This window comes from Myotis nattereri (genome assembly GCF_964212035.1).
Source record: "Myotis nattereri genome assembly, chromosome: 1".
NCBI classification, from domain to species: Eukaryota; Metazoa; Chordata; class Mammalia; order Chiroptera; family Vespertilionidae; genus Myotis; species Myotis nattereri.
Window position 1 is genome coordinate 45,540,488 of NC_138075.1, and position 24,195 is coordinate 45,564,682.

The 24,195-nt window shown below is 46.5% G+C and overlaps 2 protein-coding genes across 4 annotated transcripts in view; one reads left to right on the plus strand and one right to left on the minus strand.

The window, feature by feature from the left end:
* The first annotated feature begins 342 nt into the window (after positions 1–342).
* On the plus strand, positions 343–22,828 carry SNAPC5 (small nuclear RNA activating complex polypeptide 5). 3 transcript variants are annotated; one of them, XR_013997231.1, is made up of 5 exons: positions 354–450; positions 1,924–2,013; positions 3,013–3,147; positions 19,182–19,272; positions 20,029–22,828. XR_013997231.1 is itself a non-coding variant. In XM_081113788.1 (3 exons), exons 1-3 carry the CDS (start codon positions 361–363, stop codon positions 3,127–3,129), a joined length of 297 nt encoding a protein of 98 aa, XP_080969914.1. In that variant the 5' UTR covers positions 343–360; the 3' UTR covers positions 3,130–3,919. The 3 variants fall into 3 exon arrangements, 2 of the variants coding, with proteins under 2 accessions (XP_080969914.1, XP_080969913.1); XM_081113788.1 differs by lacking the exons at positions 19,182–19,272; positions 20,029–22,828 and having other exon boundaries at positions 343–450; positions 3,013–3,919; XM_081113787.1 differs by lacking the exons at positions 19,182–19,272; positions 20,029–22,828 and having other exon boundaries at positions 350–450; positions 3,010–3,919.
* Positions 5,795–24,195, minus strand: part of MAP2K1 (mitogen-activated protein kinase kinase 1) — a 77,669-nt gene continuing 59,268 nt past the window's right edge. The window contains exons 6-11 of the mRNA XM_081113779.1: positions 15,775–15,899; positions 13,216–13,417; positions 11,890–11,954; positions 7,903–7,964; positions 7,537–7,582; positions 5,795–6,821 (exon numbers count right to left, since the gene is read on the minus strand). Coding sequence (XP_080969905.1) covers positions 6,708–6,821; positions 7,537–7,582; positions 7,903–7,964; positions 11,890–11,954; positions 13,216–13,417; positions 15,775–15,899 — 614 coding nt within the window. The 3' untranslated portion in view covers positions 5,795–6,707. The remainder of the gene's footprint in view (positions 6,822–7,536; positions 7,583–7,902; positions 7,965–11,889; positions 11,955–13,215; positions 13,418–15,774; positions 15,900–24,195) is intronic.

A 24,195-nucleotide genomic window follows, 5' to 3' on the forward strand; every position in this document is an offset into this window, starting at 1 on the left:
GAGAGGGAAAGACAGAAACATGAGATCAGGGAGGAGACTGCAACCAAGGTACAAGCCCTTGACCGGAATCAAACTGAGGACTCTGGTCTGCAGGCCGCCACTATCCACTTAGCAAAACCGGCTAGGGCGATACTTCAGCATTTTTACCTTCAGATTATGGCTCCGACGGCCTGTGCTTTAGGAATCCTGCTCATTACTCCAGCCTACCTTTAATAACCTTAAAACCCCCACTTTACGCTGGGTGAGGCGGGCAGGAAGCGCTCGGGCGCACGTGCAGCCGGCCTGCGGTTCCGTTTCCGGTAACGCGGGCTCGGTGACGTCATCACAGAGCGCCCAGCCGCCCGGGCGTGTGGAGACGCGATGCTGAGCCGGCTCCAGGAGCTGCGCAAGGAGGAGGAGACGCTGCTCCGGTTGAAGGCGGCACTGCACGACCAGCTGAACCGGCTCAAGGTGACCCCGCGGCCCCCACCGCCCCGCCACCCCAGCCCGGCTCTGCGCGAGCCCCGGTGTCTGCAGCGGCCCCCTGCGGCTGGTGATCCTCCCTCACCAGGCGGTTGGGGCGCTGATCTGGTGGCTTGCCAGCCCGGCAGGCTTGTTTTTAAGATGAAGGCCCACCTCAGAATCTTGACCCTGCAGGTCTAGGTTGAGGCCCAGCAGTCTGCACGTTTGGCGAGTTCATTCCCACACCGACACTCCAGAAGTGCAGGGAGCTTCGGAAGTGCCACCTCCCGAAGGCTCGTGTTGATGCTCCCCGCCCACCGGCCTCTTCCCCGGGGCTCTCAAGGCATTTACTAGCCGCGATTTCCTCGCTCGTATTGCCGCTTGAAACAGCTCTAGTATTGCAAAGCTAGAAGAGACTCGCACATTCTCCCATTGTGCGAAAAAGGACAACGAGGCCCGAGAGAAAAGGCTTGTCGCAGAGTTCCCAGTAGCTTTTCTTCCTGGATCTGGTTATTGAATACACGGCTTTGACTGGGAGGAGAGATTTGGGCCCACCAGGACCTCTTCCCAGATCTTTGCGTAATTCAGCCTCAGTACAATGGTCCTGATAACTCCTACTGCACCCTTCTTCAGGATTTTTTTATATCTATTTCATTGATTTTTACAGAGAGGAAGGGAGAGGGATAGAGAGTTAGAAACATCCATGAGACTCATTGATCAGCTGCCTCCTGCACACTCCCTACTGGGGATGTGCCCGCAACCCAGGTACATGCCCTTGACCAGAATCGAACCTGGGACCTTTCAGTTCGCAGGCCGACGCTCTGTCCACTGAGCCAAACCGGTTAGGGCTTGCTTCTTCAGGATTTTTAAGTCCAAATGAAAGCCCTTTTTAAACTGAAAAGCTTTGTAAACTGAAAAGCTTTGTACACAACTGTGACATATATCAAAATAATACGCACTTTTCCTCAGGACAGTTGTGATAGCCTACAGTTATTTACGTTCTCAAAGCACCACAAGACCTGCAAAGGCACCTGAAGTGTGTGTGTGTGTGTGTGTGTTGATGATGGACCTCCAAAGCCTAAATTTCTTTATGCTCCTGGAAACACTTCCATTTTTCTTGCCTTCAGTGTCTCAGTACTAGGTAGAGAAGCTCAAGCCTAAGGAATCTGCCCTCAGTGGCATCAGCAGATGACACTTGGCTTTTTAAAGAGCTCGCTTGTGTTTTTCCCCCCGAATCGCTTGATCTGGGCTAGTGGATCATTGCTCAGTCAGAACACCTGTGCACCCCACAGGATGGGGCTGGAGGCTTGCTTTGGTCATTTTCTTAAAAGGCAGGGAAAGCTTAAGACCCCCCACCCTTCTCCCGGGAGCTGCAGGGAGATTCCACTGTTTCCACTTATGATGCCAACTTTTTACAGCATGGATAGTAAATTTTTCCACACCAGTGAAATAGTAAGGAAAATGTTAATTCTTCTTTTCTAGGTTGAAGAATTGGCCCTCCAATCAATGATTAGTTCTAGAAGAGAGGATGAGATGCCGTCTTCTCCAGCTGCACAGGAACAATCACATGATGTAAGCTTAACCAAGTTTGGGCCTAGGGAGCAAATGCAAAGTCCATTCTGCTGTCGGTGTAAATTACATTATCAAGACATAAGGACTCTGGGAAGTACTGATAAGAATATTCTAGTTTGATAAACTGGTTATTCAATATTGCTGTTTTAGTGAGGAAACAGCCTTGCTGGTTACACCTTGATTTAATATTGACTTATTTTTTTTTTTAATATATTTTATTGATTTTTTACAGAGAGGAAGGGAGAGGAATAGAGAGTTAGAAACATCGATGAGAGAGAAACATCGATCAGCTGCCTCCTGCACACCTCCCACCGGGGATGTGCCTGCAACCAAGGTACATGCCCTCGACCGGAATCGAACCTGGGACCCCTCAGTCTGCAGGCCAATGCTCTATCTACTGAGCCAAACCGGCTAGGGAAATATTGACTTATTAATTAGGTTCTTGTATTGCCTCCACATCCTAGTCATCCATCCTCAAGTCTAGTTATTCTAATGAACCCAGGGAGAGTGGAGATCTTTGCAGGATATGTCAAACCTCTTGCTCCACGAGTAAGTTTGGGTTCAAAAATAATGTAGCTTCAACTACAAAGCATAGTGCTAAAAAGTGAGTTCTAGTCCTCATTGTGTCCTCCTCTTACCAAATGCCCACTCTAAATCAGTAAAATCATCTTTCTAAATATACCATAGTTTAGCAGCTCTCTCAGTTGTGTGTGAAGCCACTTAAACCCATTTGAAAGCATAATTCTTACGTAAGAAACACTGTTGTAAATCAGGTAACATTCTGTCAAATCTAGGGCATTTATCCTCCCATTTTGGCAATGCAGGTTGGGGTGGAGGGCGGACAGGGTAGAATTTGGAGAAACAAGAAAGTGGCCATACCTCTTAGTGGTAAATACTGGGAATGAATACACAATTGGTATTTGGTTTTAAACCATTTTTAAGAATTTGCTGTTTTGAGACTAGTGTTCTCCTAACTCATAATGTCCTTGGCTAAAGCAGATGGTGGTGCATGTAGACAATGAAGCATCAATCAACCAAACTGCACTGGAGTTGAGCACAAGGAGCCATGCACCAGAAGAGGAGGAGGAGGAGGAAGAAGAAGAACCAGATTCGTGAAGTGGGGAAAGAGCCAGGGTTAGTTACACAAATTAAATTTCTAAGTCGCAGAAACTTTCTAAAGTATTCTTGCCCTGGGCCCTATGGCCTGCTTTAAAAGGAAGCAAGACCTTTAGGAGGATGTGTATAATAATTCTCAAGTTTCAGAATGCTTTAACAAAAATTAGTGACATATAGAAAAGCAAAGATGCAGTGTCTTAGCATTGAGCAATATGGGTGGTGCCGTGTCTGCATTCTGGTCAGATCCAGTAGTTGTGTTCAAAACAGAAGATTTCCTCTGAAATGCTATTGAGCAAGTTTGGCATTTGCCAAAAGGGCAGAGTGTAAGTACAAGGCAGCCTTTTCAATCAACAATGCCTCTTTTAAGCAAACCAATTAAAGGCTGTTTGCGTACCATTGAACGCTTGTAAACATAGCTAAAGTCTAGGAGAGAAAGATGACAAGGAGGACAGAACACCACTTGAGAGCACCAGATGTTGCCACCTCTCAGTGACATCGCAACGTACTGCCACTACGGACTGTTCTGTGCGGCTGTAATCACTTCTAGGTTGAGACATCACAGTGATAAAATGTGCATAGAAATACATTGTAGATGAGTAGCCGTCATGCAGCTAGCTGGTTTCGATAGCAACAGGGGAGCGGATCAGTCCCTCCTCTGGGGAAAACAGGCCAGCCAGCAGGATGGTTTAAAACCCATTTCTGAACTTCGGAAGAAATGTGCCATTAAGAAGGAATCACTATGCTTGGGAGATTGGATTTTTATAATAAAGAGATGTTAGTTACAGAAAAAGTGTTTGTTAAAACTTAGTGTTTGAAGTTGAGATTTATTTCTGCATACTGTCCATTTCCCATTAAATGTACAGTTAAATAGTTACTTAACTTTATAAAAGTTATTTGCCCTGTCCATGCAACAGAAAAGCCAAACAAAACACAAAGAACCTCCTCAAGCAGGACGTCTTATGTAACTGTTCCAGAAGAGAGAACATGGATATGTTTGTTAATCAACATTTCATTAAAGTTATTTTGAGCTACTCTTATAGGAAGTAGCAGGAAGTTTAAATGAACATGCTTCTCAGAAAACACAATGTGAAGATAGTTTTCCATAAAAAGCCTCAAGGCATACATTTTGGGGGTCTAACTTAAAATATGAGCATGGGTTTCTAAGAGCTAGAAAATCTGATCGCTTGCCCTCTCACATCTTTGCAACTCTCACTTTCCCATCTGTAAAATGAGGGTATTTGTACCTGCTCTCGCGATTTTCACAGGTTCCTGTGAGATGCTAATAATATACTGAAAAACCCAACTACTGTTGGTGTTTCAGGAAGAAGTTTGAGGAAGGAATTTGGCATGCAGAACTCAACATAGCAAGACTGATGCAGGGGGCATCATTCTTGAGAATGAGATCTTAGTAATTACTGGAAAATAATCCTTTACCTCTCAAAATGTAGTACCTTTGGATATGAATAGAGAATTTAAAAACACCCCTCAAAAGATACAGGTTACATCACTCCTTCCGTCTCAGACAGAATTTACCCGCTTTAATGAGACATTCTCAGTAGTGGTTGCATTTTACCTGTTAGCAAACGACAGTATGAGGAAGGTGTGGGTCTTAAACCTCAGCCTGAATATTTATATGTCAAAAATTATACGGTAGACTGTTGACTTCGAACAGATATTAGCCTCATAGCAAGAAAAAAATATTGACTAGCTAAGGCAGCAGTATACAACCCTGACCAGTTTTTAAAATCCTGGCCGAGTTCCAAGCTCTGATAGATCTGGAGTGGAACTATCTGCTCAGGAGATTTACCCAAATTCTGTTTTTAATTTGAAAACAAAATAGGCTTTTTGTTTTTAAATATACAGGGTGTGGCAAAAGTAGGTTTACAGTTATATGTATGGAAAAACAATGAACATCTGAATAAACTTGCGTACTCGCCACTGTAAACCTACTTTTGCCCACCTGTATATTCACTTTGGTTTTCTATATTTTTTGGTTTTCTTTTTTTCTGCCCTGTCAAAAAAGAAAATGAGGTCTGAAGAGGTGCTGACCAGGCAGCCTCACATGGACCTCAAGTTCCAAAAGTCACTTTCCAAAGAAGGAATGGGTACCAGTGGCCAGCTCGGATACAGCTTTTTTTGTGACCTCACTGCCACCTCACAGACGTAACAAAACTAATGCCACATATTCCTCCTCTTCAGAAAGGTGTAAAGTGTAACTAACTAGTGAAAGAGGGAAACCATTGCTCAGTGGAGCAAAGCAGCATGGACAGACCATCCCAGTGGAGGCTCCAATGCCAGCCAGGCACTGTTCACCACCAGCAAGGCGCTCCTGCGAGCATGCTGGCAACCCTCCCAGCCCACCCACCTACTGCTTTTCCCTTACATAAAGAGACAGAAGGAGCAGACGGGATCTATTCACAGGTCCACAGGAAAGGTGGCTGGAAGATTCGAAGATTAGGGTGTTTGCTGAGAAGAGTTGGACAAAGTCCAAAGATTGGAATTTCAGGAAACCCTATTAGTTTTGTCCAAAGCGGTGACGTCCTCAGGGCGGCATTTTCACCTTTCAGACCCCCTTTCTCTCTCTCTCTTTCCCCTCACAAATAATGCTTGGCTAAATCACCTGATTTCTTATGTATTAGAGACACCACAAAAGTAGAAATATATCTTTCAGCCTTTTAACTTGATAGTATATTTATTAGAGTAAGAGATTAGATTTGTTAAACATTTGCATTAAAATGGTTAAAAGGATTTTCGTACAATTTGTAGGCACTGTACACACTTGTTTACAATAGCATCATTACTTGGATTTGGGGAAAGGTAAATCGCATACATTTTAATGCCTTGATACACTTGTAACGTTCAAAGTAACTCCATTTTAGAAACACTAATCCAAACTTAAAGAGACAGATACCACTAAGTATCCACATAGTATATTTAAAAATAAATATAGAAATATAACCAGAAGTCTATAAATCATCAAAATAGACAGACTGGTGAAGCCCCAATTATCATGGCAGTGAAGGGCTCTGACTAGATTTTGATGGAAATTGCTGAATTCTATACCGAAAGCAAAAACATAATAAAATACCATGACATACACGTTCTGATGCTTATTTTCATAGCAGCAAAGCATGCTTCACATGCACTGCCTGTGAAGGCTCTCACAGGGCTCCTTCCTCAAGTAGAAAGAAGGTACGCCCAGCAAGAATGAAGTACCACCAAGTATCAAAAGAATCCCCCAAAATACAGGTGGCCAGCCAATCATGGTGAGGGGAGAGCAGTGCAATATTCAGTAAGAAAGACTACTCACAGTCGCCAAGGTTTCACTGTAATTCAACGTTGTACATGTTTTGAACATTGACACACACAAAATAGCCCCAAGCACAAAGCCAATCCACTTAGGGAATAATAACAGAATAAGGATGGTAATATTAAAAATGACACATAGAATTTTGGCACATGCTGAGTTCATCCTTTGTCGTATGTGAAATGCAATCTGAACAGAGGCATGGGAAAGGCCCGAAAGCAACATGACGTGCCACTGGGCTGGGACTCGCTCTTTGCTGTTCCCTAAATGCTTAGACACCAGCCGCATGGGTTGGTGTGCTGGGCTGGTTAAGGCCGATGGTGGAGCAGAGCCAACCTGCAAAATCCACTTCCTCAGCATCAGATCTCTTGATAAAAGCATGAACCTGCATGTGAGGAAAGAGGAAGTGTTGTTAAAAAACACACCAAGAATTCAAGAGTCCTGGTAGGTCGAGAGCTTATGCCACATCTGGAAGGAGCTCCCAAAGCCTGCCCTTGAGCAACGGTGGGGCCAGAAAAGCAGGGCCAGCTGAAGAACGAAGGTCCAGCCCTGCCTGGCTCTGCCAGTCACACCAGCTGTGAGGCCTGGGGCGCTTTGCTCACTTCCCTGAGCCCGCGCTCTGAGCTGTAACATCGGGATAATAGCTCTGCCTTCAGTGTCTCACTCCACTGTTAGAGGGAACAAAGGAACTGATGGACTTGACAGGGTGTATTACACTGTACAGGCTCTACAGCCACGTAAGCTCATATTAGTGTTAGTCCTTCCCAACTCCTCCGGCTCCCACCACCACCAAACAAGAGGAGGCAAGTGCAGATGGGGAGGAGCACTGGGGAGGGTGCTGAATATAAGGTGAGACAGTGGAAGAAAAAGACCGTCCCCGTGACTCCTGGACTCCCGGGTCTGCAGGGCCACCCCAGTTTCTCCTTTAAACTGATGGGAGGGAGGACAGAGGGGACTGCGATCTGGTATCCTGCAGCAGGGCCAGCTGCTCTGCCGTGATCAAGGCAGAGCAGAGAATGGGCTCAGGAAGTACTGGACGGATGACTAACAGAACAGATGAATAAACAGGTAGTATAAGAATCTGAAATAAATGGACTTACCATGAGTTGCTTCAAATCTGCTCTCTCTGCAGGGTTTTTTATTAAGCTTAAAAGGAGAAAGATAACATGAGAGCTGCTGCCTAGAGCTGCTTCTAACTCCCAATTACTTCTGTTTGCCGCCTGTGCTCCCCACACCCCATGGGCTCTGAGGAGGGCCTGAGCCTTATTCACCTTCCTGTTTGTAGCACAATATCATGCCCACAGAACATTAATAAATGCTTGCTGAACTAAGGTCAAAAGGCACTATGCCAATCCATGTAGAGCAAGTGCCAAAAGTAGTGGCTATTTAACCGACTGCAATTGTCAGGTGGGGTGGGGAACCTTACAAAAATGGGTACTCTTCCAGTTAACAGGGAGCCAACTTACCATTTATTCACAAAATCTTGAAATTCCAGACTGAATACTCCACTGGGCAGTTTTGGAGGAGGCTGCAAATACATGTCAACACATAAGAAATGTCAGGCCTGCTGCCCTGGCCAGTGTGGCTTATTTGCTTGGAGTGTCATCCCATACACTGAAAGGAGGCAGGTTCAATTCCCAGTCAGGACATTTACACGGGTTTTGGGTTCAATCCCTGGTAAGAGTGCATATAGGAGACAACCAATCGATGTTTCTCCCTTCCTCTATCTCAAAACGAATGGCATATCCTCAGGTGAGGAATAAATAAAACAAATCTTTAATAAAATAAATAAATAAATAAATAAATAAATAAATAGTCTGGCTTCCTGCCCCAGGCATCTCTCCTCTCCAACCCTGTCTCTGGGCAGTGCTGCCTTTATCGAGTCAAGGAAAGGTCAAGGGTCAGGGCCAATGGCTGGCTGCTGGTGGAACCACTGGTCTCAAACCAGTTAGAACCACTCACCTGTTTAGTTAATGAACAAATCACTGTTCCTCTTGAGTTTCAGTTTACCCTTCTATAAAACGAGGAGGGCCTCATGGCCTTTCCCACCTCACACTCTACGACAGGAAATCTTGGAATGTGGCGTGGGAATAGCCAGCAATTAATAGCAGCAGCTAGGGGCATGTGCAGCCACCAGGCACACTCCAGCTCAGGCAGCACCTGTGAAAGTCACTGAAGGCTAACTAGCTAAACAAAATGTATATCCCCCTTCTAAGCCCTGAAGGAGCAGAGAAAGGTTAATAAAACATTAACTGGCAGAGGCTGCGTCTGGAAGAATGTTAGCTGCATGCTCACTCCGGGAATGAAGCTGTTTGCAGTCACCAGAGCAAGAACACTGGCCACAGCTCATTTTCCAAGGGTGCATGGTGGACATCACTCAGAGCTACCAGGACAAGGCCCTGCAGCACCCTGCTCCTATGCACCACACAGCTCAGAAAACATGACCCACCCATGTGACCTGCATTGGGCTGTGTGCAGCTTCCTTGTGAGATGTCACCCAGACCCAACCCAGGATGCCATTGTTCTGTTGGGTTGCCCAAATAAACAGGTGGTTCAAGGCTAAAAGTTAAATAATAACACTACCAAAAATTCTAGCCTAGCCCTCTTCCCCTGAATGCCTTATAAGAACAGCAGGTGAGCCCTGACCGGTTTGGCTCAGTGGATAGAGCATTGGCCTGCGGACTGAAGGGTCCCAGGTTCGATTCCGGTCAAGGGCATGTACCTTGGTTGTGGGTACATACCCAGTAGGGAGTATGCAGGAAGCAGCTGAATCGTTTCTCTCTCATCGATGTTTCTAGCTCTCTATCCCTCTCCTTCTCCCTTCCTCTCTGTAAAAAAAAATCAGTAAAATATATTTTTTAAAAACAACAGCAGGTCGCCCAGCCGGGTGTAGCTCAGCGGTTGAGCGTCAACCCAGGAACCAAGAGATCACCAGTTCGATTCCTGGTCAGGGCATATGCCCAGGATGCGGGCTCGATCCCCAGTGGGGGGCATGCAGGAGGCAGCCGATCAGTGATTCTCTCTCATCGATGTTTCTATCTCTCTCTCCCTCTCCCTTCCTCTCTGAAACAATAAAAATACATTAAAAAAAAAAGAACAGCAGGTAAATAAGCCTAATCTGAGGTCAAGGACTAACCCCAGCTCTTAGACCCGCCCTGAAGACTGCTGCTGAGGGAAATATGAAGGGAGCATTCACGGGTGAAACCAGAGCTTGGCGTGCAGAGGCCAGGCCAGTGCTGAGTAGGAGGGGGCCAGGCAAGGGAGGGAATGTGCACCAGCAGAGCCTGAGGTGCATGCACCTGTCGCCACGCAGCCCAGCCTCCTGGGACGTTATGGGGGTCTGGGGGTTGGGAGGAGTAGGTGCTAAGGGAGGAACAGCACTAGGTGGGAGGAATCTGGGCCACTTTCATCCTGGAGCCGTTTCCTCACCTATATGAAAAGACAACAAAACCACTGGACCCGCCCAAGCAGTGCCTGGAGAATGATTAGGAAAATGTGAAAATATGGAAGAAAGCAGTGCATACTAGGCAACTGGCAGCTCATGTATAACCTCAGGCCCTCTCTTCCCTTATCATGGCTCCCAAGCACCACTCTCAGCTTAGGTCCCAGCAGAGGATGGCTTTCCTGACTACCACCAATGCAATGCACACGGCCTTTTCTGCGTCCTCAAGCAGCCAAGATCAGATCCTGGACTTCTTTCTATGTCCCATGGTGCCGAGCTTAAAGCTGGGCAGTCAGGAAAGACAGGTCAGTTAACCTCACTAGACTGAGCCAGAGTCAGTGATTTATTAACTGCTAGGGTGTGCCGGGATCTTCCCTGTCGGGTTTGTCATAGATAAGGGGGCCTTTATGAGCCTTTTGGGATCTGGTTTTAGAGAGCAGTAACAAAGTATGAAGTTACTCCACTAGTCTCTTGAGGAAGAAGAAAACAGGATGATGCCCTTTCCTGTACACCCAGCTGAATGGGGGCCTTCAACTGCCTTCCAAACACACCAGAGCTTGTGCATACTGTCCACTACCCTGCTCCTGGGGCCAGGAGCGCTGGCCTGTCCTCAGCCCCAGCCCAGCTCCTCCAGCCCTGCCCCACCCCCTCTACGCAACCATGGTGCTAGTCCATAGCTTCCCGTACCCCCCAAACCCACGCAAATTTGATGAATGCTTATCAATCTCTTCCTTCCTTGATCCCTCTTTTTCCTTTTTTAACCATTTAAAATTTTTTATTGATTTTTAAAGGGAAAGAGAAACATCGATTTGTTGTTCCACTTATTTATGCACTCACTGGCTGATTCTTTTATGTGCCCTGACTGGGGATCGAACCCATAACCTGGTGTTTTGGGACAAAACTCTAACCAACTGAGCTACCTAGCCAGAGCTATCACTTTTTTTCATTTAAACATACTGGTATACATATTTACAAATAATATGTATTGCTTGTATTAAAGTCAGCTAACAGCGACAAGCAAAAAGAAACCTTTAATTATCTATAATTCTATCTGTATTGTATTGCTTTTCTAGACTTTATATGCACATATATGCATATATACTATTTTTAAAATTGATTTTTAGAGAGAGGAAAGGAGAGAGTGATTATAATATACATACTGTTTTATAATCTTTTTTGCATGCAACAATTTATAGTGAATATTCTCCATATTTCTATGCTGTAATTTTTATTGTTCATTTCTTAATTTATTTTATTTTATTGTTTTAATCCTCACTCAGGACATGCTTAGAGAGAGGAAGCAGGGAGAGGAAAAGGGACAGAGAGGGAGAGAAAAGGAGGGAGGGAGGGAAGGAAGGAGGGAGAGAAACAGCAATGTTAGAAACACTGAAAGAAAAAATAGAAAGAAACATTGATCAGTTGTCTCCCATATGCTCCTGGACTGGGGATAGACCCAGCAATCCAGGTATGTGCCTGACTGGGAATCGAACAGGCAATCTTTTAGTGATGGGACAGGCTCAACCAACTGAGCCACTCTGCCCGGGCTGTTCACTGCTTTTAAATGGCACAAGACAAACCTTACATTGCAATTATAAATGCATCTGTTTGCCTCCCCTACACAATTTAACAGTTTTTAAGACCAGGGACTTTGGATTTTCCCATCTTTGGATCTTCACCACATTCCTGCCATCCCACAGCCTTTAGCACATAGAACATGCACAAGAAATGAAGACATGAGAATGTAAATGGGTAAGGTGGAGGCTCCTGAATCTGAGAAGAGAGGAGGGACTCAAACTTACCTGAAGATGTTCCCTGGGGAAGGGATTCCTGCAGCCTCTAAACCAGCAACTCGATTCCAAAAGCATGATGCACAAAGCAGAACCCATGATCCTGGGTCCCAAGCAGCCCATATTGTGGGAACGACTCACAGGTTTCCCAGTCAATTCAACTGTGAGTTTTTCTTAAGAGAACCAAGTAGATTCCATGGTCAAGGAAACTATGCAGTACTTACCTCGTTGACTATGTAATCCAATAACTCAAAAATTGCCATGGGCGGTCGGCTGTCCATTCCATAAGCTACAGATTTTATAAAAAGAAAGAAGAAAACACTTCTCAGAAACAGACAGGGGAAGTCTTTGCCAGTAAGAGGTTAGGTGTTGGTCATGGATCCCAGGGACCAGTATAGGGTAGTGGACAGTAAAGAGACACAACAGCCACAGATCAGGCCTGAACACACAGGGGACCAGCAAAGGTCACAGAGCCAGGCCAGCCATGGTATGAGTCTGGGCTCTGCCACATCAAAGGTTTTTTACTTTGGGCAAATTAATTGTCACTGAGCCTAGTTTTGAGCTTTGGATAATATTTATGTCTGCCCTTCCTTATATTGAGAGAGGAGCAAATGAGATAATACTAAACAACTAAAAAACTTAGTTTTAATTCTCCCTGAACTTGTTTTTTTTTTCCTTTTTATTCCCGAGTCACAGACCAGCCTGAGGGGCTGCAGCCACCAGCCTCTCCAATGCTTCTCCCTTCATACATGCCCTCTCCCATGTGGGCCTTATGAGGATAAAGACCAGGTCTCCCTGGTCAGACAGGATGTCCTAGCAGGACCTCTGTTAGAAGATGGCTGGGCCAGGATCTTCTGAGTACCAGCTTTCTCGCCTATTCAGGTTCAAAGAGGCAGGCAGTGCTGCACAGTGATCACCTCCGAGTCAGAATTGGCCAATCCCAACTGTATGTGGCCTTTGCAAGTCAAGCACTCTGTGCCTCAGTTTCCTCATATCTAAAATAGAGATTATAATAGTGCTTACACACAACTGTTATTAAAATTAGACAATGGCAGGTAAATCCATGGAGACAGAGAATAGATTGCTGGGGATGAGGTGGGGGGAGTTGGGAGTGAATGCTAATGGAGATGAGGTTTCTTTTTGCAGTGACGGAAATGTTCTGGAATTACATAGTGGAGATAGCTGCACTACATGGAGGAATATACTAAACACCACTGAACTGAACACTTTAAAATGTGTGTTTTATGTTATATGAATTTTATCTCAGAAAAATAATCTACCTAAAATAAAAAGAAGAAAATGTCATGACTTTTAAAAATTAGATAATGCACATAGGTGCAAAGTGCAGTGCTGGGAACATAGCAGCATTCAATAAATGGTAGGAAGTTGTTGGTTATAACAGTAATTTCCTACACTTACCTGGAGACTTCTGCCCTGCTCCCCCTAGCCCCAGTCTGGTGTCCTGAGACAGGGAACCAGCCCTCCAGAAATGACCGACAGTAAGCGACGCCCCCCCCCCACTCCAAGCTGGAGCACACCATGACACTCACAGCTAAGGGGTCTCCCAGGGGTCCTTGGCCGGGGTGGTGTCTCAGCCGCATCTCCCTCCACCTGGCACCCAAACATCAGCTCCAGCTCCTTGGCATCTGGAGGAGGGATGGGATACCTCCCAACCGCCATCTCAACCAGAGAGAGCCCCATGCTCCAGATGTCCGACTGCACCGAGTAATGAGTCCCCTGGAGTCTCTCTGGCTGCAGGAGAGACAAACGTTACAAACACCTGTGAGCCAACCTGGGCCCATGCAGAAGAGGGCTGGAGTCCCTCAGTGGGAGCCTCAGGACTTCCTGCCCCCGTGAGACTTGCCTGCACTGCAGGAGCGTGGGCTTCCCCTGGGTCTGCTGATACATTTCATTTTCTTTTGCCCTTTCCTCTCCAGAGTTCACATGTCATGTTAATACTTCCACTAACCTACTGAATTTGGCCTTCTGCCTGTCCCCAAATACTGTGCTTACCAGTCCTAGCCAGCTCTCATGGCTCTGACCCCTCCTCAATTCTCTGTCTCCCCTGTAACCTGCCCAGAACCGCATCCAGCCCAGCTGTGGTTCCACCGCTGCCCAGCCTGGCCACCATCTTGCATGGGTGGGCACTCTGTCCAGAGCCCAGCATGCGAGGCTCACCTTGTTATCCGAGTCTGAAACATGAAGCTTCTGGAACATGGGTCATGAATGAGATGGTGCAGTGAGTAGAAAGAAGTTCAAAGCCCAGCTCTACCAATGACTCACTGCTTTTGGAATGGCAGAAAAGCAAAACAATCTGGGTTCAGAAGACATGGGTTCAAAGCCCACTCTGGGACTTCTAAGCTACATGATCCTGAGCCTCCATTCCCACATCTATAAAATGGGGGCTGGCGATGATGGTAACAACAGTAATAACATAAAATATGCGCCCTACTTACTAGGGTGATCAGGGAGTTCAAAGCAAACGAAAATACATGTTGTATGTTGCAAAATATTGCATGAGTTGTTACTAGTGGGAAGAGACAAAGAAAAAGAATATAGTGCTATATAAAAGCATTATTTGAAATAGCACATGTATTTCAAAAACTATAAAAATCCTTATTCTGATCATCATACTTTTTTTTTTTTAAGATTTTTAAAATTGATTTTTAGAGAAAGAGAGAGGGGGAAAAACATGATGTGAGAGTGGAACATCGATCGGCTTCCTCCTGCATGGCCCGTTTCGGGGATCAAGCCCAAAACCCAAGCATGTGCCCTGACTGGGAATTGAACAGGCAACCTTTCAGTACACTGGCCGACACCCAACCAACTGAGCCACACCAGCCAGAGCCATCATACATTTATTTAGACAACAAATTAACTTCTCCCATAGGATTTTCCCCCAACTCCAACACTGGACTACTTTGGAATTGACCACATAACCACAAAAACTCAAACCACTAAACAAACCCCTGGATCAATAAGTCCCAGAGCCTGCTAATTAATTTTGAATTTGAGAGTTGGCAGTTGAGTGGCCCAGTTTTTAGACATGTAAGGACTAAGCAATGAGGGGATGGCAGAGAAAGCGTTCTGAAGGGCCATGGGTTCATGTTAAGACTGCGGGCCACTGGAGTGGAGGGCGGAGATGTGCGTCAGCACTGGTTGGGCGATGTCAGCAATGACTGGAGTTGTGGAGGGGGAGGGGCAGGCGAGAAGAAATGAAGATGTGAACACGAACTTCCACCAGGGAGGCCTGGGACAGCTTACAAATCCCACCTAAGAAGCAAGTGAGGGAAGGCGTGCAAAGGCAGACTGACTAGCAAGAAAGAGATCTAGCTTTCAATCCGGGCTCGGCAAGGGAAAGCAAGCAGGTCACTTAATCCCTCAATCTGATTTCCTCAGCTCTAAAATGGGAACATCACATGGATCAAATGAGATCGCCCAACGATGTAAAAGTGCCTGACAGATAACTCCTAAAACACTCTCTGTCAAAGACGCCCGAGCCTCTGCCTGGCCCTCCAATCAGCCTGCACTCGTGTTCGCCTCCGGCTCACTCTAATGCTCCTCTGCTCTGCTCCACTCAGCACTCATCCAGTCAAGCCTCCCCTTTCTGAGTCATCCTAAGGAGCGTGCTAGCCACTTCCCACCCATTCAGTCAACCAAACATTCACCCACTCACCAACCATCCCCCCTCAGCACCCACCCTGTGCCAGGCCCTGAGCCAGAGCCTGGGGACAACACAGACACCTACAGTCGTATCCCTGCCCCAAGAGCTTGCTGTATGGAGGAGGGAGAAGAGCTGGTGCTGCCATGGTCGTGGGCACAGCCTGACACAGCTCTGGTGGCAGTGGGAACCGCGGAGTTGGAAACAGGAGGGAAGACCTTCATGACCAGGCCCAGAACCCCAATTATGCTCAAGGCCTATGAAAGGCTAAGACCATCTATCTCCCTGTTAGACTGAAATCTCCTCAGGAAGGGACCATAATGCTTCACCGCTCATTTCTCCCCCAAACCCCCCATCACCAGGTTCTGGCTCCACAGGAAAAGACACCCACTTAGTTCCTATCCCTGACCAGACCAGAAGCTCGAGAAATGGAACCCATTGCTCATACCGACATGTAGGACCTTGTGCCCACGAAGGAGTTGGCCATGGAGTCGATGAGCTGCCCGCTGACTCCAAAGTCACAGAGCTTGATCTCCCCACGGGAGTTGACTAGGATGTTAGAAGGCTTGACATCTGCAGGGAAAAGAAAATTGAAAAGTAGGCAACTGCCCTGAGCATGTGGCTCGGTTGGCTGAGTGTAGTCCTGTGCACCATAAGATCACCGGTTCAATTCCCAGTCAGGGCACATGCTCAGTTTGCTGGTTCAGTCCCCTGTCTGGGTGCACACAGGAGGCAACCGATCAATGTTTCTCTCTCACATTAATGTTTCTCTCTCTCTCTCCCTTCTTCTCTCTCTAAAATCAATAAAAACATTTTTTTTTTAAAGTAGAAAAGAAAAAGTAAAGTATGAAATTGACACAGGTAGGTTGGGGAGAAGAAGAGTCAGCATTCCACAGACAGACCAGCCCTGACCATGAGTCTCAGGACATACCCCTGCCCCCGTCAGAGTCAGCCCTCAGACTGCAAACACTTGATACCAAGACCTCCTATTCCCCCCTTTCAGGGTTCGAGTAAAGACTGTCAGGAGAGGAAATGGCAAGCTGCTATAGAAGCAGAGCAGAAAGCCAGGATATTTCAACTCTTTGAGAATCCCAACTTGGCCAGATGACCATTAGAAGGAGTCAGTCACCATGAATAATCAAGATTTCAAAGTCTGTTGCTTCAACCATCCCTTTTAGCAGAGCACGTGGGTTTTAGGAATATGTGTGGCAGTGGTTAGGAGCTATCATGATTCTTTCACTAAAGTCATTTCCCTAACAGCTTACACAGCGGTGTCTACCTGTTAGTCAAGGAGAGCTGGAGAACTAGAAAGGCCTGGAAAACTGCTCCTCGCTATGTTCCAGGCAGTGCCCCCTGGACCAACCCCATCCCTCTTCCCTGCACACAGACCTTCCCACTTCCCGCCCTCGCTGCCCTGGTCACCACTGCTAGTGCACTGGCCCTTCCCTTTGTTTGCTTCCGCCGTCTCCTCTAATTCAAGCAGCTGACCTGTAAAGTGGGCAGCCCAGGGCCAAGTATTATTCTCATTTACAGGTGGGAAAATTGAGGCTGGGACTTTGTAAAGGTCCCGGGGCTAGGACTTTGTGGCAGACATCAGCAAACATGAGACCCACTCAAGAGCAGGCCACACCCAGGGACGAAGTCATACACCATGACAGGGAATCTTTGTCAGAAGTAATAGAGACACTATATAGAACATCAGAGAATCAGGGTAAAAACCAAATCCCCATAATTCCAACCTACCAGAACTGCTATTAATATTTTATTTTTCCCTTTAATACTCTCATATGAATGTATTTATTTTTAAACAGATTCTAACACCTCTATTTAAGTATTTTTCCAAGAATAAATTGGAAAAAAAGATCACCCTTTCATATCCCAGTAAGTCCTTCCCCTACCCCACCCCTGCCTAGCCAGCCCATCATCTTCAGCTCAGGTGGGGTCATAACCACAGCACCCCTCTCCACCTACCATCATCAGCTCCGAGAGAGGAATGTTGGCTGTCTGTCTCACCACTGTAACCCCAGCATCAGGACAAGACCCTGGCACACACCAGGTGCTCCAAAACACAGTGAATGAAATATTTAAATTCACAATGTACCAATGCACACACTCCAAACCATCTGAGCAGTCTTTCTAAGACCCAGCCCTCATAATGTCATAGTAAACAAGACCTTTCCAAACTCCTCTGCAACCCTGTGGCTCCTACATACAGACTTTCAGAACGTAGGCATCAGAAGTGGCCTTAGAGATCACCTGGCTCCTCCCCTTCATGGTGGCGATGAAATGTCTAAGGCCCAAAGGAGTCCAGGGACTTGGCTGAGGTCACACAGCAAAATACTGAATGAAGTTGGAATCAGAACTCAGACCTTCTGATACCTAGACCTGTCCTCTTCCCACCTACCGTACTGCCACATTACCCAACGGTTCCACTTATTCACATACGTTCACTGAGCACCTACTACATGCCAGGCACCATGCAGCAATCAGGAAGACAATAGCGAGCAAACTGAGCATGTCTAGTGTAAAATGAAGTATACATTTTAGTACTTGAGGAAACAAACTGACAAACCAATGTGTAACGTCAGATAGTCTCAAGTACCACGAAGAAAAGAAAAATAACAAAACCATGAAAAAGCACAGACAGTGGAGGTGGGGTGCTGTTGTGACAGGGCAATGAGGGAAAGTCTCGCTGTGGAGATGATCCTTGAAGACAACAACCTGGATGAAGTGAGGGACTTGTGCTGCCTCCTGGGGAATTACTTCAAGCACAAGGGGAGGTTATAAATGTTAGGAGGTCAGGGACTAACCTTTTTTTCCCAGGCCTAACATTAGGACAAGCCCAGACAAACACTTTCAACCACGGAGGTCCTCCTCTCCACAGGACTGTCGCCCTTCTCAAACAGATGTGGACAAAAGGGGCCACATGTTAACCTGACAAGCTCAGGGGAGGCCTGCATGACGGTCTTGCAAACTCAGAGACCTAAAGTAACCACAAAAGATGGCCTGAAATTAAACTTTAACTAAAAGCAGTTATGGTGGGTAGTTACAACCTTGGCCGGTATCTTCACTAACAAGGTCAACCTTTACCTTAATTAAGCCTGTCTGTCTTTTTGCATCTATAATAACATATCCTTGAAATGTCTGGGTAACTTGTAACTTCCCTTTTTCTGGACCCCTTGTGGCACAACCTAACGTGCCTGGGTGCCAGGACAGATACCACAAATTCTTTCATTGTTATCATGTTAATTGTTCCTGCACCCACCTAAGTATGTGTCCATCATTTTACCTTTTATCCAATCCCAGGGGTTTCCCCCGCTTTGTTTTCTCCCGCCTCTCTAGTCTATCACCAATGGATTTCATGTAACTCACCTACGTCCCTTCCTTTGATTGCAATCCTATATAATAAAAGGCTAATATGCAAATCGACTGAATGGCAGAACAACCAGTCGCTATGACACACACTGACCACCAGGGGGCAGATGCTCAACGCAGGAGCTGCCCCCTGGTGGTCAGTATGCTCCCACAGGGGGAGCACCACTCAGCCAGAAGCTGGGCTCATGGCTGGCGAGCGCAGCGGCGGTGGTGGGAGCCTGTCCCACCTCTGGGGCAGCACTAAGGATGTCCGACTGCAGGCCAGGCTGAGGGGACCCTCCTCCGCACCTCCCCCCCCCCCACCCCGTGCACAAATTTCATGCACTGGGCCGCTAATGTATAAATATAGATGTAACCCGCCATTCTCCAGAGCATTATTTTAATTTGTTGAGGTTCTGCTTCCTGGCTTATGTTGACAGTTTGGCTCAAATAAACTCACAAAAATTCTTTACAGGTTTGAATGTTTTTATGTTAACACAGAGGACGACGACTAACCCCTAGAAGTTGGTGTTCAGGGTGTGGAGAGTGACGCTGAGTACCTGGACAGAACTGGAAAAGCGAGGCGTGTGAGGTATTTGCTGGGGCCCTGCGGGGAGAGCACATGGGAAGCATGGGCCTCTCTCCCCCACTCCCACCGAATGCCACAGCCCTTTATCTGGGCCAGCCCTCAGCTCCCTCACCTTCCAAATACTCCATGGCCTATTTAGGAATGGCCTATTAGACCTTGTTTTAAAGCATAAGAGCGGCACTGGCTAAAGAGACAAGATAACTTGTATGCAAAGCCTGACCCTGCCACCTACCATACATGCGGACTTGAGCAAGTCACTTCATTCACTTCTCTAGTCTGTGATTTGCCCATCAGTAAAGTGCAATCACAGCTCTTGCCACCTCACCAGATGGAGACCAGGATCAATCTAATGAGGTGTGGGCATTTAAAATGCTACAGGAACACAAAGAATGATTCTTCCACAGGCTGCCCTCCAAGACAAGACAGCCCCAGCTCCTCCCATCCCCAATGCCCAGGACTCCTTCCTCTGCTGGCTCAGACACTTCCCTCCAGGCTGTAGCTGCTCTTAGGAGTGACTGCACTGCAGCTGTAGCTGTAGCTGTAGCTGGCCTTGTGTCTGATTTCTATTCACATGGCAAGCAAGCCTCCTTTTTTTCAGTTATGTAACACATTTTCCTCCGTCCCTGGCTGTCAACAACAGCTTTCCCCCACCTGCCCCAGGGAACAGCATTGCTTGGGAGGCTGCAAAGATCCCTGATGGGGGTAGGGTCAGAAAGGAGCAGAGCGAAACCCTGAGGGGCATTTTCCTGCTTGGACCAGTCTGTCCTAGGAGCCAGATGCACTACACATGGCCCCTCCTGGTGACCCGGGAGCCTGACAAGAAGGTGCTTGAAGACCTGGGCACACTAAATCCCTCAACTCCAGAGCATGTGGCTGGAGCAGCCAAGCTGGAGCAAGCTCCTCCCTGCAGCCCCAGCCAAATGGGGCTCTTCTCTGAAGGCACAAAAGAGGTACATATTAGACAAGATCAGAGAGAGAGGTTCCCTCTGTCAGCATCCACATTTGCTTTCTACAATCGCCTCCTTCCTCTGTTCCTGCTCCTCGTATCTTCCCCCTCCAGCAGGACAGCACCTACAGATGCTCCTGTCTGCCTCAGAGTGCAGTCCAAGCCCCTTGGCCTGCCTTTCCGAGTCTTTCATTGACCTTCCTTACTTCTCCACATCTCACGTCCATCTCCTCTGGGCTCAGGCTTGCCTGCCTCTCTAATGTGCTGTTTTTTCCTGGCACCTGCATCTAAAGCATCCTCCTCTACCACCCACCCTTCTCACTTCTACTTCTAGATGCCTCGTTCTTCCCAGTCCCCTTCCCAATGTGGAATACTTTCCTGCTCTGGAGCCCAGGGTTTAATTGGCTTCCTCCCATATATCTCCTAGCAGCAACCTTAAATATTGTTCAAATCATAGGCCCAGTCTCTCCCTACTTGGGTTCTCCAGGCCTTGGGTTCTCTTTCTGACCCTTCAATATCAAAAGAGTGAGGCTAGGGCCCTAGTTGGTTTGGCTCAGTGGATAGAGCATTGGCCTGCAGACTGAGGGGTCCCTGGGTTTGATTCCTGTCAAGGGCACATGCCCGGGTGGCGGGCTCAATCCCCAGGAGGGAGCGTACAGGAGGCAGCCAATCAATGAGTCTCTCTCATCGTTGATGTTTCTATATCTCCCTCTCCCTTCCACTCTGAAATCAATAAAATAATAATAATTTTTAAAAAGAGAGTGAGACTAGGAGAAGCCTCAGCACCTGGTGGGCTAGGCTGCATTCTGAAGGAAGCATCCACCACCCCGCTAGGCTCCCGGGCTGACAAGCCTCCCTTGGAAACCCACAAGATGCTAAAGTTTGATATTCTCATCCTGTTCAGACTCTGCAACAATGAGGATGGGTAATCACCCTTTCTCCAAAAACGAACTAGGAAGGTTTAGGGAAAACTAAGAGGAAGAAAATATGTTTTTCTCTGATATTTTCTGTCCCAGAAATAACCAAAGCCCCTTGCGCCCTCCCCCTCCCCCAAGAACATATGACTTAAACTTAATTTCTAAGCATTTTCTACCTCTCTACAACAAGAGATTTGAATTAAGGAGTTAGCAGGTCATTTTTTTATTCTATAAACACCTATAGAATGCCTGCACTGAGCTGTGAGTGAAAAGGACACAGTCCCTGTCCCTGTCTTAAGGCCACTGCCACTAGAGACATAATCAAGCATATATCCAGAATGCATGCACACGTGTGTGACAGTAAGAGCAATGGCCAGGGCACTATGGACTCAGCTAGTCTAAATCCTTCTAACCAGCCAGGACCGATGCCAAGGTGGCAAGGCCCCATCAGGCAGATAAAGCAGGTGAGTATCAGCCCCCACAGGGTGCTACGTTTGAGTAACCACATTATGTTTGGTTTAGGCTAAGGCTAATATCACAAGATGCATTACCTATTAGAGGGGGGAGGCAAGATGGAAGAAGGTAGAACATGGAGGAATGGAAAGGCAGAGGAGCAGGGCAGGCAATGGGGAGCGGGAGAAACAGGAGAAAAGACATGGAGGGAAGAAATGGGGGCCCCAGGGAAGCAATCTGAGGACAGTTGGACACTAGACTCTGGCTCATCTGTGACAATGATTGAATCCAAAAGTAAGATAATCTTGGATAAGTGAGAGTTAAAGGTTAAAGAAAAAAGGCAAATGAGATTTTAAAATTATGTCTCGTGGCTTAAAATGACCTCTTCTTAGCAACCCTGCAGACCCTTAATAACCCTTCTCTAAAGATGAAGAAATAGAAGGGAAAGGTAGCTGACCCTCATAAGTCAAGTAACAGTCTCCACAGAGCCACCTCCAGTTATCTATAGCCTCAGGGAGCTAATTAAGCAGCAAAGTTAATTAAAATTCAGAGAAAATCCCAAACCCTTCAATTAGCCATGACCTATAACCTCTTTATCCCACTCAACCTTCCCCAAGAGCATTGAAAAGTGGCTCCAGCCTTCTCCCTTCATTGCCTCCCTCCTCCCCTCTCCCCCTCTTTCCCATTTTGTTCCTGAAGCTAAGCAAAATGAACAGAGCTGAAAGTAGGGTGGGAGGATGGGAGGCCAGGAAGCCCAGCAGACCTGGAAAAATGCCACAATAGCTCTGGGTCAAAGAGCACCTACTATGCCAGGCCTTCCCCTCCCCTGTCCCCCAGGCCTTTTAAATATAGCGTCTCCTTTAATTCTCACAACAATGAGAAGTAAGCATTAAAAAACCTTGTGTGGAGATGAGAAACAATGAGGTCCAGAGTCCAGGAGTCCAACAAAATTACACAGTGAACTAATGGCAGAGGCTAGAGTAGAACCCATAGACTCTTGAGTGATTGTCCAAAGCCTAGGTAATCTGGTTCTAGACAACAGATCAAGTGGCAAATCCTAGTGAGTTGTACTCCAAAGTTTCAGAAAAGCCATGACTAAGTTGTAGTTGAAGGTGGTCAAAAGGTAGAAATTTCCAGTTATAAGATAAGTGAGTCCCGGAGATGTAACAGTGCTATAGTTAATAAATACTGTATTGTCTATTTGAGAGTTGCTAAGAGAATAGATCTTAAAAGTTCTCATCACAAGAAAAAAAACTATGTATGGTGATAGATATTAACTAAACTTATTATGATAATCATTCCACAATATATAAATATATCAAATCATTATGTTGTACACCAAAAAAATCTCAATTTCTAAACACTGTGGTTGGGGAAAGGGTCACTCACATAGCAAGCTTTAGCTGGAATAGGATCTGACTTGGGGTAGGGTGACATCTGGTTGTGAGAGAAAATAACTCTCTGCTCTGGCTTAGCGAGTGCATGCTTCCTTCTGAGCTCCACCTTGACTAGCTTAACGGCAGGAAGCAGCAGGGACTAGAGGTTGTTTCCCTCCCACCTCCTTCTGATTGACAACCGGGTTCAACAGGGAGCCAGGAAGCGCAGTCCAGGTCCTGACAGCAGCTGTTCATCTCTCAGCACTTTCAGGAGTTTTGCAGTCAAGCCCAGTAGCTGTGTTGAACTTTCTTCCCTCCCAAGACCCATTGATTCTGAAATGCATTATTCTCGGCCTTTGTGCACCCCCCTCTGCAAATTCACTACAGCATTTCTGACCCAAAAGCACACAAATGCTGACAATTAGACAGGAGAGGGTGCTGCAAGAGTCAGAACTTGGCTTTCACTAGCACACACCATTCTAAGAAATGATCTAAATTTTTTTTTAAATATATTTTATTGATTTTTTACAGAGAGAAAGGGAGAGAGATAGAGAGTTAGAAACGTCGATGAGAGAGAAACATCGATCAGCCGCCTCCTGCACATCTCCCACTGGGGATATGCCCGCAACCCAGGTACATGCCCTTGACCGGAATCGAACCTGGGACCCTTCAGTCCGCAAGCCGACGCTCTATCCACTGAGCCAAACCGGTTTTGGCAAAATGATCTAAATTTTTAAAATAGGATGTAACAAAAGCCAGACCAACACAAATAGGGGTTACACTAAAGAGAGAAACAGAGAGAATGAGGAGAAGAAAAGCAAAGGGGAGAAGAAAAGGAACGAGGGACAGTAAAGGAAAATGCTTATGGGTCCTAGATTCCTGACCTATCATTTCTAATAACCCATAATATTTGGCAGAGCAGCCCCATTTTACAGATATGGAAATTAAGGCTCAAGTGAAGTTCCTTGCCAAAGATCATAAAACAACCTTTCCATTAAAAGAACATGCCTTAAAGTAGAGGCAGGCTGGAGGTTTGTTGATTTTTAAATGGAGTAGGAGAAAATTCCTACTCCATTATGGAAACCCAAGCTCCACCAAAATAAGGCTTTATCATTTGTGCCTGGATCACAGCTCAGCGTGATTCACCAAAAAGTCTGGAAAGGAGGTCAAGAGGCCACTCGCCAGTCATTCACAGCTCTGGAGCGGACACAGGAATTTCTACCTTGGGACAAGC